This window comes from Orcinus orca, chromosome 3 (genome assembly GCF_937001465.1).
Source record: "Orcinus orca chromosome 3, mOrcOrc1.1, whole genome shotgun sequence".
NCBI lineage: Eukaryota > Metazoa > Chordata > Mammalia > Artiodactyla > Delphinidae > Orcinus > Orcinus orca.
This window is the reverse complement of record NC_064561.1, coordinates 1,494,128-1,509,957: the sequence shown is the minus strand read 5'-3', so window position 1 is coordinate 1,509,957 and position 15,830 is coordinate 1,494,128. Positions and strand designations below refer to the sequence as shown.

Below are 15,830 nucleotides of genomic sequence, written 5' to 3'. Positions count from 1 at the left end.
AGAAGCCACCGCAATGAGAAGCCCGTGCACCGCAACGAAGAGTAGCCCCCGCTCGGCGCAACTAGAGAAAGCCCGCGCGCAGCAACGAAGACCCAACGCAACCAAAAAGAAATAAAATAAATAAATATTTAAAAAATTGAAATAAAATAAAACAAAATGCAGGCCAACCAGTACTCTTTCAACTCAAAGAGAAACTGAAAATCAGACCAAGAGTTCCCTACACTTGTAACCAACGCAGCTGGCCAGAGCTTCCAATGTGATTTAAAACCCAAGTGTAGCCAGAGAAGAGAAGGAGTGACAAAAATGAACCAAAACAACCTAATTACATTTCAGCGAAGTCACACCCATTCTGAGAAAGTGCAACAAAGAGGCAAGGAACTCAGGCTCTCAGCTGAAGGACAGAGCCCAGGGCCCTTGGTGCCTCCCAGCAAATTCCTTAACTTCTCTGCACCTTCCTCCGGGTACTGCTGGGCTTCCCGGGAGCCACTGTGAGGGCCGGCGGGGTGTAATCTGGTAGTGGGACCTGCACAATGTCTAACAGTTGCTCTCCATCGGGCAGCCTCACTCTCCAGCCAGGAAAAGGGGACCTTCTCCAACACCCCATTGTGTAAGTGCAGGCTTGGGCGTCCATTCATGGAAGTCAGAGGTCTGGTGGTCACTAACTGTCCCCGATCCTCCTAAATCTAGGTCACAGGTTGGGGGGTGGCGGGAGGGAAGAAAATGGTGCCCACGATTACATTACTTCTGGAAAACCTTTTCCCTCCGACTTTCGGGTGTCTAGTTTAAGTCGGCTTCCCTATTCCAGGACCCCTGAGCGGCTTCCTCATTTCGGCCGAGGACATCCGCTGCCCCACCTCCCCCACCCCGTAAGAGGCGCGGCCCCACCTTCCGGGGGACTTGGGCCCACGAGGCAAGGCCTGGACGTGCGTTTATCCCACCAGGGGTTCCCCCGCGGAGAGGAGAGTCCCCCAACCAGGAGTCCAAGGCCTGGGGCGGGGCCGGGGGCCCTCCCTTTTGAACAGGAGACCGAGAACCACACTCAAGATTGGAGATCCACCACTGGGGGGGCGGGGGTGGGCTGTGAAGTCTCTTCCGGGCCACCCTCGGGGAGGAGGCGGGCCCCCAACGCCGGGCAGTAAACTAAGGCTCGGAGACGGAGCGGGCGTGCGGAGGCCCAGGCCGCGGGCAGCCGGGGCTCGAGCCGGGAGCGGGGCCTCGGGGGCGGGCTGGGGGCAGGAATCAGGGGCAGGGCCGGGGTCGGACTGCGTCGGCGCGAGGGTCCGGGTCCGGATCCGGGCCCGGGCCAGCGCGCCGGGCTCACCTCGTCCTCCTTGTGGTTGCGGATGCCGCGCACCAGATCCTGCAGATTCTTGTCGAACATGCGGTCGATGCTGCCCTTGACCATCTTGAGGGCCATCGCGGCTGCTGCCGTCGGGCCCGAACCCCGGGAGGCCCGCGGCCAGGCGCCCTGAGGGGGCCCGGGGGGCCGCGTCTGCCGCCCGCGGAGCGCTGCGCTGCCAGCCGCCGCGGCGGGGCGGTCTCCCAGGCCAGTTCGGCGGCGGTCGGCGGGGCGGCGGCGGCAGCGGACCCGCTCAGCAGGCCGCGCTCCCCTCCCCTCCGGCTCCGCGCCGCTTGCAAATGGCGGACAAAATGGCGGCCGGTCAGCTGACGGCGGTAACCCGGACCGGGCGGCCCGCCCCCATAGGCCCCGCCTCCCTATAAACCCCGCCCCTTCACCCCTAGACGCCGCGTTTCCCTGACAACGCCAGACAGCCCAATGGAAACGCAGACAACGGCCTCCGGGCCGCTCGGCCGCGACCCCTCCAGCTCAGGGCTCTTCCCTCTCATAGGTCAGTGACCTCCGGAACTCCACCTACTTCCTCGTTCCGGTTGTAACCACGCCCCCTAAGCGCTCCCTCCCTGGCCCGCCCCTCAGTTAAGTGACAGGTGTGGGCGGGCCCATCTGTGGGCGGGGCCTGCTATGGGCGGGGCGCCCACGTGGAGCTTCCCAGGGTGGTTCCTGGAGAAGGACCCAGCTCCGCCCTTTCTGATTCTAAAAGTTGACGGTGTCAGAGAACTTCCAAAACCGACTCTACGGCGAACCGATCCTGAGTCTCCTGCACATCTCACAAAATCCTGTGATATGGACAGGACAGGGATTAACATGACCACGTGGAAAAACTGAGGCCCAGAACTAGGACTTCAACACAGTCTTTCATTCAACGAACTTTATTGACAGCCTACTATGTGCCAGGCCTGACCAGTGAATGAGATACACTTGGTTCCTGCCACCGTGATCCACCATAAAGAGAGTAAAAAAGCAAGCCACAAACTGGGGTAAGATATTAGCAATACATATATCTGACAAAGGACTTATATCCACAATACAGTTAAACAGAAAATAAAGCAGAACCAAACAAAAGTTCCTACAAATCGCAAAGAAAAACACAAACCAGTTAAAACATGGCAAAAGATTGTGAATATGCATTTCACAAAAGAAGATATCCAAGGCTTCCCTGGTGGCGCAGTGAGAGTCCGCCTGCCGATGCAGGGGACACGGGTTCATGCCCGGGTCCGGGAGGATCCCACATGCCGCGGAGCGGCTGGGCCTGTGAGCCATGGCCGCTGAGCCGGCGCGTCCGGAGCCTGTGCTCCGCAATGGCCAATAGACTGCTGTATCTCAGTTATGAGGGAAAAGTAAATTTAAACCACACTGAAATATTTCTGTACCCCCATAAAAATGGCTAAAATTAGAAAGGTTGCCAATTTCAAGTGTGGCAAGGATGTGGAGCAACTGCAACTCCCCTGTCTTACATTTCAGGTAGGAATGTAAAACTAAACAGCTACACTGGAAACCTTTGTAGTGGAAGCACAGAGTTAACCACTAGACTACCAGGGAAATCCCCTGGCTGTATCTTTTAAAGCTAATATATGTATGCCCTTTGACCCAGCAACTCTACTACTGTACCCAACAAGAATGCATAAATACATCCACCAAAGACTTGGATAAGAATGTTCACAGCAGCCGTATTTATATTAGGCCAAAACTCAAAATGATCCAAATGTCCATTGACATAAAATGGATATATAACTCCTGTGGTATATCCAACAACGGAATACTATGCAGCAGCAAAAAAGAACAAATCACTGGGACTTCTCTGGTGGCACAGTGGCTAAGAATCTGCCTGCCAATGCAGGGGACACGGGTTCGAGCCCTGGTCTGGGAAGATCCCACATGCCGCAGAGCAACTAAGCCCGTGCGCCACAACTACTGATCCTGTGCTCTAGCGCCTACAAGCCACAACTACTGAGCCTGTGCACCTGGAGCCCGTGCTCCACAACAAGTGAAGCCACCGCAATGAGAAGCCCACACACCACAGCAAAGAGTAGCCCCCACTCGCCGCAACTAGAAAAAGCCTGCTTCACCAGTGAAACAGTAAAAGTTGCTATTAACCGAAAAAAAAAGAAAAAGAAAAAGCCCGTGCACAGCAACAAAGACCCAATGCAGGCAAAAATAAATAAATAAAAATTTATAAGAAAAAAAGAACAAATTACTAATACACAGAACAAAATAGATGAATTACACAGACACAATGGTGAACACAAAAGAGTGTACACAGTGTGGTTCTATTGCCATGATGTCCAATTGCAGGCAAAATTAATCTATGGTGATAGAATTAAGTAACATCATAAGTTACACAACTATACAAGAAAGAACTGGAAACTGGATAAATAAATTCAATAAAAAATTAGTAGACATGTGAAGAAGCAAGAAAATGTAACTTATGAACAAGAGAACAAAAGGGATGAATAGAAATGGACCCTGGGGACTTCCCTGGTGGTCCAGTGGTTAAGACTCTGTTCTTCCACTGCAGGGGGCTCAGGTTTGAAGATCGGGGAATGAAGATCCCACATACTGCTCAGCATGACCAAAAAAAGAGAAATGGACCCTGAAATAACAGAGAGACGAGAATAAGCAAAGATTATACTATAGCTACTACAAATACACTCAAAGATTGAAAAGAAAACATGTACACAATAAAGAGAGAAAAAGGAAGATTTAAAAAATAAACCAAGGAACTTGTAGACTGAAAAAGTACAACATATGAAAAATATTCATTACATGGAATTAATAACAGATTAGACATTGAGGAAGAAAAGATTAGTGAAATTAAAGACTTAAAAGCTATCTAAAATGAAGCACACAGAGAGCAAAAACGCTTACAAGATGAACAGAACCTCAGTGACCTGTAGAACAATATCAAGTAATCTAATATACATAACTGGAGTCCTAGAAAGAAGGAGAGAGAAGAAGGACAAACAAAAAAACAAAGAATGAGGCTTCCCTGGTGGTGCAGTGGTTAAGAATCCACCTGCCAATGCAGGGGACACGGGTTCGAGCCCTGGTCCAGGCAGATCCCACGTGCCGTGGAGCAACTAAGCCTGTGCGTCACAACTACTGAGCCTGCACTCTAGAGCCCGTGAGCCACAACTACTGAGCCCACGTGCCACAACTACTGAAGCCCGCGTGCCTACAGCCCATGCTCCAAAATGAGAAGCCACTGCAATGAGAAGCCCGTGCACAGTAACAAAGAGTAGCCCCCGCTCACCGCAACTAGAGAAAGCCCACTCACAGCAACGAAGCCCCAACGCAGCCAAAAATAAATAAATAAATAAATTTATTTTTAAAAAAATCAGAGAATGAATGGCCACAAAGTTTCCAAATATAGTAACTATAAAACCACAATCTAAGAAGCTCAATGAATCCCAGAGGAGATAAACACAGAGAAAAGCACAACCAAGCACATTATAAATTAAAGTGTTGGAAATCAGAGATAAAGTGGGAATTCCCTGGTGGTCTGGTGCTTAGGACTCTGAGCTTCCACTGCAGGGGGCCTGGGTTCTATCCCTGGTCGGGGAACTAAGACCCCACAAGCCGTGCGCAGCATGCGGGATCTTAGTTCCCCGACCAGGGATTGAACCCAGGCCCCCTGCAGTGGAAGCGCCGAGTCTTAACCACTGGACCACCAGGGAAGTCCCAGGCAATACCTATTTTCAGATAAATAAAAGCTGAGTGAATGTGTGGCCAGTAGACATACAATAAAAGAAATGTTTTCATTCCTAGGTTTTGGCACCAAAAAAAAAAAAAAGAAAGAAAGAAAGAAAAAGAAAATTAAAAAGAAAGGAATGTTAAAGGAAGTTCTTTGGAAAGAAGGAAATGTTACCAGAGATTTGGATCTATGCAATGGAATGAAGAACACAAGAAATTTACAAAATGTGGTTAATGCAATTTTTTTGTTTTTTAATTTGGCTATGCCAGGTCTTAGTTGCAGCATGCAGGCTCTTCTATTTCCCTGACCAGGGATCGAACCCAGGCCCCCTGCGTTGGGAGTGCAGAGCCTTATCCACGGGACCATCAGGGAAGTCCCAATATAATTATTTCTTTTTCTTTTTTTTTTTAAATAGTCTCTTCCTTACTGCATTCAGGGTTTTTTTTTAATTAATTTATTTTTTATTTATTTATTTTTGGCTGCGTTGGGTCTTCATTGCTTTGCGCGGGCTTTCTCTAGTTGCGGTGAGTGGGGGCTACTCTTTGTTTCCCTGCACGGGCTTCTCATTGCAGTGGCTTCTCATTTTGGAACATGGGCTGTAGGCGCACGGGCTTCAGTAATTGTGGCTTGTGGGCTCTAGAGCTCAGGCTCAGTAGTTGTGGCACGCGGGCTCAGTAGTTGTGGTGCACGGGCTCAGTAGTTGTGGTTTGTGGGCTCTAGAGCACAGGCTCAGTAGTTGTGGTGCATGGGCTTAGTTGCCCCGCGGCATGTGGGATCTTCCCAGACCAGGGATCGAACCCGTGTCCCCTACATTGGCAGGCGGATTCTTAACCACTGTGCCACCAGAGAAGCCCTATAATTATTTCTTAATGTCTTCAGATGATAATTCCCTTTTAAAGAAAAACTAACAGCAATGTGCTATGAGATTTATTTTACAACATATTTGAAGTAAAGCAATAGTATATACAGAATGGGAGGTGGAAATGGAAATGGAAGCTTGTAAGGGTCTTACAGGATGTGTGAAGCAGTATGTTTTAACCCTAGTCATATTCAGAGACAGAAAGTAGAATGGTGGGGGCCAGGGGCTGGGGGAGGGGTGGAGAGTCAGTGTTTCATGGGGACAGAGCTTCAGTTTGGGAAGATGAGAAAGTTCTGGAGATGGATGGTGGGGATGGTTGCCCAACGGTGTAGAGGTACTTAATGCCACTGAGCTGTGCACTTAAAAATGGTTAAGATGGTGAATTTTATATTTATGTGTATTTTACCACAATTAAAAATTAATGCACAGGGCTTCCCTGGTGGCGCAGTGGTTGAGAGTCCGCCTGCCGATGCAGGGGACACAGGTTTGTGCCCCGGACTGGGAAGATCCCACATGCCGCGGAGCGGCTGGGCCCGTGAGCCATGGCCACCGAGCCTGCGCGTCCAGAGCCTGTGCTCTGCAAAAAAAAAAAAAAAAAAAAAAAAAAATTTGCAGGAAGACAGGATCTGAACCTGCACTTGACCAAATCTCCTCCTCTCCTCCTCCTAATCCCAGCCCTGTCAGATGCAAGTGAAGGGATACACACAATGTGGTCCCTCCACACGCGGGAGCATCACTCAGCCACGAAAAGGGGTGAAGCCCCAACACTCGCTACAACGTGCATGTACCCTGAGAACATGATGCTCAGTGAGAGAAGCCAGACGCAGGACACACTGTGTGATTCCACTGATAGGAAACGTCCAGAACAGGCAGATCCACAGACAGAGAGAGTGGATACCTGGTTGCCAGGGGCTGGGGATAGGGGGTGACTCTGATGGGGACAGGCTTCTTTTGGGGTGATGGAATGTTCTGGAACCGGATAGAGATGATTGTGGCACAACTGTGGGAATGTACTAAATACCACTGGATTGTACACTTTACAGAGTGAATTGCACATGAACTGTATCTCAATAAGGCTGTTATTTAAGAAAATGACAAAGTAATTTCCAGTACAGCTCGGCTGGGCTGAGTGGTGTGTGTTTGATGATTGACTAAACAAAGGTGTGGATGGGTGACTAGGTGGGATGATACAAAAGCAGCCCACAATTGAATGTAAATTGGTGCAGACACTATGGAAAACGGTATGGAGTTTCCTCAAAAAACTAAAAATAGAGTTTCCGTATGTTCCAGCAATCCCACTCCTGGGCATATATCCAGACAAAACTCTAATCCAAAGAGATACGTGAACCCCTATATTCCTAGCATCACTATTCACAATAGCCAAGACATGGAAACAACCTAAATGTCCATCGACAGAGGAATGGATAAAGAACATGTGGTACATATATACAATAGAATATTACTCAGCCATAAAAAAAGAATGAAATAATGCCATTTGCAGCAACATAGATACAACTAGAGATTATCATACTAAGTGAAGTAAGTCAGAGAAAGACAAATATATGATATCACTTAAACATGGAATCTAAAATATGACACAAATGAACTTATCTACGAAACAAAAACAGATTCACAGACATAGAGAACAGACTTGTGGTTGCCAAAGGGAAAAGGGGGGTGGGAGAGGGATGGATTGGGAGTTTGGGATTAGCAGATGCTAACTATTATATATAGGATGGATAAACAACAAGGTCCTACTATAAAGCACAGGGAACTATATTCAATATTCTGTGATAAACCACAATGGAAAAGAACATGAAAAAGAATATATATACGTATAACTGAGTCACTTTGCTGTACTGCAGAAACTAACACAACATTGTAAATCAACTATACTTCAATTAAAAGAAAAAAAAAAAAACAGCCCACAGTTGAGCCTCACAGCCCCCCCTGGGAGGAAACGACCCGACTTTCCAGATGAGGAAACCAAGGCCTCTGAGCTGTGCCTGACCCGCGTCAGCCAGCAGAGCCTGGCTTCTTTTCGATGGTGTCATCCTCCTCCCTGAAGCCCTCCCTGATGGACCCCAGCTCCACAGGGACGTGGATGTTTAGCTGCTTCTGAGCCCGGCACGCAGCAGGTGCTCATAAAGGCGAGGTGACCACGCTTTGTGGGTGCTCCCACCCCCAGGGACCCTCTTTTCTGAGGCTGAGAGAGGAAGCAATGCTCCCAGAGTCACCGTGGCCAGCCTGGTGGTGGCTTTGTGCTCATGGGGGTGGGGCCAGTGCCTGGCCCTGCTCCGAGGTGGGGATGTGCCCCAGCAGGGACCTCAGGCCAGCCCTCCTTCCACCCCCGCAGCGGCTGAGGAGCTGATTGGCCCACCTCGCGGCCTCCAGCCACCTGCTGCTGTCTGTCTTGGGGCCACCCTCCCCATGCTCCATCCTGTCCACCAGGCCCAGCGTGGCAACAGCGGGGTAAGAGGGGCAGAGGGAGGCCTGGGCAGAGATGGTGGTCCCTGGGATCTGGGAGGGCATCCCTGAGGTCCACGGGTGTCCCCGACTCCTGTGGCTGCCCACACACACCCTTAGGGGCACCCCCTGGCCCACTGGGCCCCTTCCCCACGGCCTGCTCTGGCCCCAGGGATGGGTCACACTAACGCTGGCAGCAGAGACACTGGGGACCCCAAAGAGCAGGGCTGTGGAAGCCAACAGACGGGTTTGGCTCCAGCTCTGCACAACCTCTGGCCCACGGCTCCACCTCCAGCCTCAGTTTCTTCATCTGCCCTATGGGAGCAGAGACGGCCAGAAGAGGTGGCGACCCCAGCGTTGGGGTCTGGAGGCCCGGGACCCCTGCCCCTGCCTGCCAAGGCCAGAACCAGGCTGGTCCCGGCTGCTGGGGCTTGAGCTCCTACACCCAGGGTGTCTGGGGGGAGGCTGGGTGCCAGGAATAGGGGGCGAGGATGATCCAAAGGGAGACCCCAGGGGGGCAAGGGCCTAGGAGGGGCTGGGCCCCACATTGGCCTGTCCTGCTGGCCTCAGGCACTGGATAAAAATAGTCGCTGGTCTCTGAGAACATGAGCCGACCCTGGAGCCAAGGGTTCCGGTCTGGGCTCTTTGCTCACCTCTGTGTGACCATGGCCAGAACCCAGCCCACTCTGGGCCCCAGCAGCCCAGCAGCCTGTCAGGAGGGGTCCTGAGGCAGGCCTGAGGGGGGCAGGGAGAGTGCCTGGCGGAGGGCTGTGGTCGTGCCCTGCGTGTGAAGCTACCGAGGAAAGGTGGCTCCAGGCAGAGGGACAAGGAAGGCGGTGTGGGGAGGTAGGGAGCCCCCTTCTCCCCAGGTCAGGCCCAGGCCCAGGCCCATACCAGGGGCTCAGCAAATGCAGGCTGCCTCCTCCCCCTCCCCCCCAAGCCGGACTCTGGACCTGCTGCTTCTCAGACGTCTCCATGACAACCAGGGCCTTGGAGGAGTTGGATGGAGGCCTGGGCAGTTGCCAAGTGGACGAGGACCTCTCTGCACTGGCTGACCCCTGCCCAGGCCGGCCCCGGGAGGACAGGGCTCAAGGTAGCCAAGAGGGTACCATAGGATGAAGCCCACGCCCCCATCCTCCTGTTGAGCCAGGTGGCTCACCTTCAGGGACCAGGACTTGGTCTCCCACACTGGACTGACTTAAACCATGCCCCCCATTTCCAACCTGTGTCCATTAGTGTGTTGGGGGTTTGTAAAGAGCCCAGAGAACACAGGTGCTGGGCCACACAGGTCGGGGTTTGAATCCCAGCTTGGCAGTGACGCGCTGTGTGCCTTCATGCAAGGCTGCCTCCGCGTCTGTCTGCTTTCTAATCTGCAGAACGGGAGCAGTCACCTGCCCCTCACCCAGCAGAACTGAGCGGAGGGTGGGATCAGCCTGGGGGTTTCCACGACTGTGACTGTCCCTCTTTTCCTGCCAACAGCGACATCCAGGCTGGCCGACTCCAGCAGCTGGCCCCGTGTGAGTAGCCAGGGCCCTGGGGTTTCAGCCCAGGGTGCCCCTAGAGTAGGGGACATGTTGGCCAAGAGGGTGCATTTCTGCAGCCCATGGGAAGGGTTTGGTCTCCCTTAGGGAAACACCCAGGATGACATGTTACTCCCCACAGGATTCTCAGGAGCCGGCAGCTGAGGGCAGCCCCGCAGGCGGTGTGGATGCTTGGCCCAAGAAAACAGAAAAGGAGCCTGTGGACAAAGTGGCCTCCGGACCGGGTAAGGAGAGGCTGAAAGCAGAAGCAAGTGGGTTTCCGGGAGGCAGGGGTGAGGTGGGGGGGGGGGTGTGGACCAGCATGGGGGTGGGGGATCCGTCCTGGGCTGGGTCCTTGGATCTGGGGGGCAGGGTGATAGCGTGCATGGGGCTCCTGACTGGGGGGTGTCTGGGTGTCACAGGCCGTTACTCAGTGGGCTGTGGGAGCCTCTGCTAATTCATGATAACACCAGCTTAGGTGCCACTAAGCTTCAGCTAATTATCTTCTAGAATATTCTCGGCATCCCAGTGAAGCGGCCAATCCCGCAGGGCTTAGTTCCTCGGCCCAAGGCCGCACAGCCGGGCAGGGCAGAGCTGAGTTTAGCCGCGGGTCAGCCCCACGCGGCCTGCGCCCAGCCCGCACTTGCTCCCGCAGGTCCCCGGAGCCCCGCGCGGAAGAAGGCGCAGGCCGCGCCGCCCTCGCAGCCGCCGCCCACGCCCCCGGTCCTGAGCGAGGAGCTGCTCTGGGGACACCTGACGCTCAACAAGTGCCTGGTGCTCGCCTCGCTCGTGGCGCTGCTGGGCTCCGCCTTCCAGCTGTGCCGAGGTGAGCCTGCGCCGCAGCACGTGGTTACTCCCTCCCGGAAGCGCGGACAGCCCAGGGGCGGGTCTGTGCGCTCCCACTCTAGGCCGTGCGCGCCCCCTTCCCCCCAGTATGGACCTTGTGAGTGAGGGGGGGTTCCCCCGCCCCGTGCACCTCCTGCTCAGGGACAGACTGACCTTGTGCACCCCGACGGTCGCGCCCGACTCCCTCTATCCAGGACCAGCTTTGACCCCCGCCTCCCATAGACCATAAGAGGAGCCCTGCCCCCCCACCCCCCAGCAAGGACCTCGGTGCATCTCCCTTTCCCGGTGACCGACCCTCACTGCCCCACGACTCCCACCCCGGGCCTTGTAGGCCCGGGATGGGCGTGTGCGCCCCCGTTCGGTAGCGTGCTGCTTTCTCTGTGCGCCAGGGCGGGCGCTCCTGCGTCCCTCAGAGAAACGGGAGCATCCTTTTGCAGCCTGAATGAGGGAGGTTTGAAGGGAAGGTCATCGCAGCAGCGGAGACTCGGAACCCCTTCCCAGGGCTCGGAGGGACCCAGCCCAGCCTCAGCGTACCCGGTGGGGTCCGGCTGGGCCCCCTTGCATGTCCCCAGGGAGAGGGGTCTCTGGGGGCAAGGGCGGGGATGGACGGTGTGCAGTGGTCGGTCCCCTGGGCCAGGCTGTTTCGCATCCCCTCCCGTCCCCTCCCAGAGGCCGTGGCGGGGGAGGCGGAAGCCCCTGCGCCTGTCCCTGAGCCGTGGGTCCCGCCAAGCTCGTCCCTGAAGGAGCCAGCGTCACCCCTGGTAAGCACTTCCTCAAGTGACCTGTCACTGGGGCCTTCACTGGGGGAAGGGGCCTGGGCCTTGGAACTCTGTGCCGACCCCACCACCCCACACTGTCCACATTGCAGCCAAAGTCCGTGGCCTGGGCCCCCCCACTGGGATCGCTCGAGCCCCCGGCGAAGGTAGAGGAAAGGGCCGCGGTTCCCAGGAGCAGCGGGGCTGCAGGGAAGGACAAAGGGGAGTCTGAGGAGACCGCTGAGGAGGAGCGCGTGCCGCTTGCCGACCGAGGGCCCAAGGAGAGGCGGAAGAAGGCGGAGAGGCTGAGAAAGGAGAGGCCCCGGAAGGAGAGGCCACAGAAGGAGGAGAGGCCGAGGAGGGAGAGACCCCGGAAAGAGGAGAGGCCGCGGGCTGCCGGGGAGGCCCTACACCGACGCTGGGAGGCGCGCGAAGGGGGCCATCGGGCATGGGCGGGAGAGTCCAGAGACCCCGAGCATAGGAAGAGGCAGGCCTGGGCCTCCCCGCGGCGCCCCGATGAGGAGGACCGGCCTCCCGGCCGCCAGAAGCACCACGCGGGCAAGGGGCGGGACTGAGCCAGACCTGGGTCCTGCGCGGGGGTCCCTGAACCTCTGCTCGACCGCCCCGCAGTTCCAGCAAATAAAGCGAGCGCTGTGGTCCCCCTCATCGCCTGCTCCTTTGTGCCTGGACTCCAGAACCTGCCCGGGGCCTGAGTGACAGGGATGGGGAGCTTTAGGCGGCTGTAGGGGGGGGGGGGGCGGGGGCGGGGTCAGGGAGGCAGTGGGTGCCAACGGGGAGGACGCGGCCCTGCCTGCCAGAGGAGAAATGGGGGAAGGAGGCCTCCGCCTGTCCCCAGACATGCACGGACACCCCAACCGCGTGCTTTCTGGTCTTTATTGGGAGCGATGAAGGGGTCCGAATAAATATGGGCCGGCCGGAGCACGGCGCGGGGTCACCGGCAGCCGCACTCGGTGGCCACCATGTTGGGCACGTGGTGCGCGCTAATGCGCTCCTCGGACAGGCTGATGAGGAGCTTGCCGGCGTAGGCCGTGGGCACGCAGCAGGGCGGGCGCGCCAGGGCGGCGCCGCGGGCCTGCATCTTCAGCAGGAGCACCACGTGGTTGCCGTACCGCGGGTTGCGGTCCGATTGCGGCCAGCCGCACGCGCCCTGGCAGTTGTTGGCCTGGTACGTCTCCGGGATGAGCACCGAGCGCTCGGCGCGGAGGTCCACGCTCAGCTCGCGCAGCCCGCACGGCCCGTCGGTGGCCGCGGCGCCGGCGCTGCGCTGCGCCCGTGCCGACCCGCTCCGCTCCCGCCCGCGCCACTCGGCGCGCAGGCCCTGCAGCGCTTTCAGCAGCAGCAGCGCGCGCAGCGGACCGCCGGGGCCGACCGGGTTCCCCGGGCACAGCGCCAGTAGGCGTGCCAGCAGCGGGGTGGTGGCGGGCGGCAGCCCCGGGAGGCCGCGCAGTTCCGCGGCCGCCGCCTGAAGCTCGGCGGCTACCCGGCGCGCTAGGCCCGCGGCCCACAGCGCGGACGCCGGACCCTGCAGTGGCGCGGGGACCCCGGGGGTGGCTGCCGTGGGCGGCAGCAGCAGCAGCAGCGGCTCCTCGCCGTCGAGCAGGCGCTCCAGCGCCGCGGGGTCCGACAGGTTGACCTGGCCCTGCGGGAAACCGGTCAGCGAGCCCGGGTCCAGGGCCAGACGCGGCGGCGAGGCTCGGGACGCGGGTCCCCGCAGCGCGCGCACCAGGCGCGTGAGCGTCTCCAGGAAGGGATCGGCGCTGGGCGGCGCCTCCTCGGGCTCTGGGGACGGCCTGGACGGCAGAGTGGGGGATCGTGAGGGCGCAAGGCTGCGCCGCCCCCCACTCCCCGCGCCCCCAGGGCCGGGCCCGCGCGCACCTGGGCTGCGGGAAGGGCACCGAGTCCAGCTGGCCGTGCGCGGGCATCGGCGTGGGACCCCGCGGCGGCAGCAGGAGCAGCGCCGGGGTCATCCGTGTGAAGCAGCGGGAGTCGGCGCCGAACAGCAGCGCCTGCAGCTGGGCGGTGCTCAGTGGCGCACCTGCGACGGGAGGCGCGTGCGCGGCGCTGCTTCAGCGCCGGAGGTCTGGGGGTCGAGGACAGCCGTCCCCACCACGCTCCGCAGCATCCCTGTCCCTGTCTGGGCGAGACCTACCGTTTCCGCGGCGCCGCAGGGTCAGGGCGAGCCCAGGCCCGCGCCAGGCCGCCTCGGGGCGTCCCACAACCAAGGGCAGGTAGCTGGAGTCCCGGCTCAGGCAGAGGCTCTGCGGAAATGGGGGCTCAGCCAGGCAGTGGGCGCGCAGGGCGCCAGCCCTGCTCTGCCTGCTGCCCTTAGCATCCCTTCAAAATTCCAACCTGGGCACTTGCAGCCTTTTTGTTAAACCCAGTTAAAAAAATCAACAAAACCGTAACCCCTTCCTCGCCCTGAGTGAGGGCTCCTGGTGGCCCAGGGGCAGTCCCCTTCAACTCCCTGGTACCTGGGCGCCGGGCAGCCCGGCCCCGGTGACGGTGACCTCCGGGCCAGGCCCTGGGTACAGCACCATCAGCGCCAGCTCTTCGGGGCTGGCTCCTCCAGGTGGAGGCTCCTGGAACCTCAGCGAGGGTGTCGGCTCCCACGTCACTGCGGCCAGGACAGTGGGGAAGGGGATGCCTGAGCCCCTCCCCCAAGCCTGTCCCAGTCCTGCAGGAGGGAGAGCCCCCACCCCACCCAGAGCCCCGGGGAACCTAGAGGGAGAGGCTTGACGCCCCTGGACCCCAGGTGTAGCGCTTCCTTGGGACACGGGTGGCCTGGGAGGAGTGACAGACACTGTGGGCAGTGGGGTGGAGCCCTTGGGGTCTCTTGGTCTGGTGATGTCCTGGGGTAAAGCCCTTCCTTGTAGTGTGTCTGAGGCCAGCGGTCCCTGGGGACAGGCCCCCTGGGCAGCCTGGTCAGGGAGTGGGGGGAGGGGCCCTCCTCGGCTGGACCTTCAGGCTGTGCTGGCCCTGCCCCCTGTGGCTCCAAGGTCGGAGGAGAGGGGACCCTCCCCAGGCACTGCAGGAGGACTTGCTGCCCCAGGCAGGGCAAAGATAAGATCACCCACCTCTGTGGCCATCAGCCTCCACTTCCCAAGGGTTCTCCCACCCCGGGGCACCAGAGCCGGCCCCCCGCCCAGGCCCCTGGGTTAGGGCCCCACGTACCTTCCTCCAAGTGCAGGACCACCAGCCGCCGCCCCCCGGGCCCCCCAAGCCATGCCTGCAGCTGCTGCAGATGGGGCAGGGCGGGCTGCCCGTCTCTCGGGGGGCAGACTGCAAAGGTGGCCAGGTCCCGGGGCCCCCAGTGGGCGCGCCGCACAGCCTCTAGGAACGCCCGCTCGTAGCCGCTCAGGGCCCCCACCACCCGCAGGGGAGCACTGCTCCTGTTGCCACCCCCATCCAGGGTCACCAGGCACAGGGGGTCCCGAGGGCTGCCTGGTGGCCAGACGCCAGGGGGTGGCCAGTCCCAGTCTTGGTGCAAGATGAGCCCTCCGCCTCCGCCGCCTGGGGTTGGCTCCCTGGGCAGGGCCGGGGTGCTGGGGACCTCTCCCCTGAGGGTCCTGGCCCCCAGCAGGGCCCCCATTGCCAACAGCACCAGGGCCAGCTGAGAGAGAGGTGGACCCTGCATCATGGGAGCTTGGAGGGGCCGGGCTGCCCCAGCTTATATGGGGGAGCAAGAATGTTTGTGCCAGAAGGCGGCCCCTATCTCCTTCAGGGATGTGACCTTGGGGGCCAGTGCCCGCTGTGAGCCCGGGCAGGCCGGCAGCCTCCTCAAAGCCCCTTCTGTTCCGGCTCAGCTGCCTATCTATCTTCTTCTCACCAGTGCTACAAAGTGTGGCCTGTGACCCATTTGTCAAAATGTCCTTGACAAGTTTTCCCCTTTAGAGCCAGGAGCAGGAATGTGAGCAGGGAGTGTGTGGCCCAAACGATCAACAATTTGGGGGGGTGGAGGGTGCTGGAGGAGGGCAGAGGTGCAGAGCCCCTGCCCCACAGGACCACTGGGTAGGTGGGGGGCGAACCCCCACACCCACTGCACGCTCGCTCACCACGCCTTCGGGGCCCACAGAGACCCCCAAGGAGAGCGAGCAGCCTTTGCTCTGCTCTCCTCCCAGAGGGCGACCCCAGACCCACTGCTGGCCAGCAGGGTCTGTCCTCACCCAGCAGCCTCCAGGGCACAGCATTGCCAGCGGCCACCCCCTGGGATCCTGGTGGGGCCCCGACCCTGAGCCACCCCCATAGGTGGCAGAGGGCAGCCGTGCGTGTTCACCCACAGCGAGTGGGTGCTTCCCGCCCACGCGCCCGCCGG

The 15,830-nt window shown here is 58.5% G+C and overlaps 3 protein-coding genes across 12 annotated transcripts in view; 1 reads left to right on the top strand and 2 right to left on the bottom strand.

Moving 5' to 3' along the window:
- AP3D1 (adaptor related protein complex 3 subunit delta 1) overlaps positions 1-1,678 on the bottom strand; it is a 45,034-nt gene extending 43,356 nt beyond the window's left edge. For 3 of the 9 annotated variants that reach the window (XM_049708529.1, XM_049708531.1, XM_049708532.1), the window contains exon 1: positions 1,322-1,669. In XM_049708529.1, the coding sequence (XP_049564486.1) occupies positions 1,322-1,417 (96 nt within the window). In that variant the 5' untranslated portion in view covers positions 1,418-1,669. Of the gene's footprint in view, positions 1-1,321 lie in introns of all 9 variants that reach the window. The other 6 variants (XM_049708534.1, XM_049708528.1, XM_049708527.1 and 3 more) reach the window with 6 other exon arrangements.
- A 6,568-nt stretch (positions 1,679-8,246) lies between these two features.
- Positions 8,247-12,163, top strand: JSRP1 (junctional sarcoplasmic reticulum protein 1). Of its 2 annotated transcripts, none has more exons than XM_049708547.1 (7): positions 8,247-8,382; positions 9,317-9,469; positions 9,856-9,893; positions 10,048-10,141; positions 10,552-10,722; positions 11,412-11,503; positions 11,611-12,163. In XM_049708547.1, the coding sequence occupies exons 2-7, from the start codon at positions 9,352-9,354 to the stop codon at positions 12,070-12,072; spliced, it is 975 nt and encodes a 324-aa protein (XP_049564504.1). In that variant the 5' UTR covers positions 8,247-8,382; positions 9,317-9,351; the 3' UTR covers positions 12,073-12,163. The 2 variants fall into 2 exon arrangements, with proteins under 2 accessions (XP_049564504.1, XP_049564503.1); XM_049708546.1 differs by having other exon boundaries at positions 8,248-8,382; positions 10,039-10,141.
- Positions 12,164-12,375: 212 nt separating this feature from the next.
- On the bottom strand, positions 12,376-15,701 carry AMH (anti-Mullerian hormone). The gene is made up of 5 exons (XM_004286356.4): positions 14,690-15,701; positions 13,990-14,132; positions 13,668-13,776; positions 13,394-13,553; positions 12,376-13,308 (listed from the first exon to the last, which is right to left on the bottom strand). The coding sequence occupies exons 1-5, from the start codon at positions 15,153-15,155 to the stop codon at positions 12,450-12,452; spliced, it is 1,737 nt and encodes a 578-aa protein (XP_004286404.1). The 5' UTR covers positions 15,156-15,701; the 3' UTR covers positions 12,376-12,449.
- Positions 15,702-15,830: the final 129 nt, after the last annotated feature.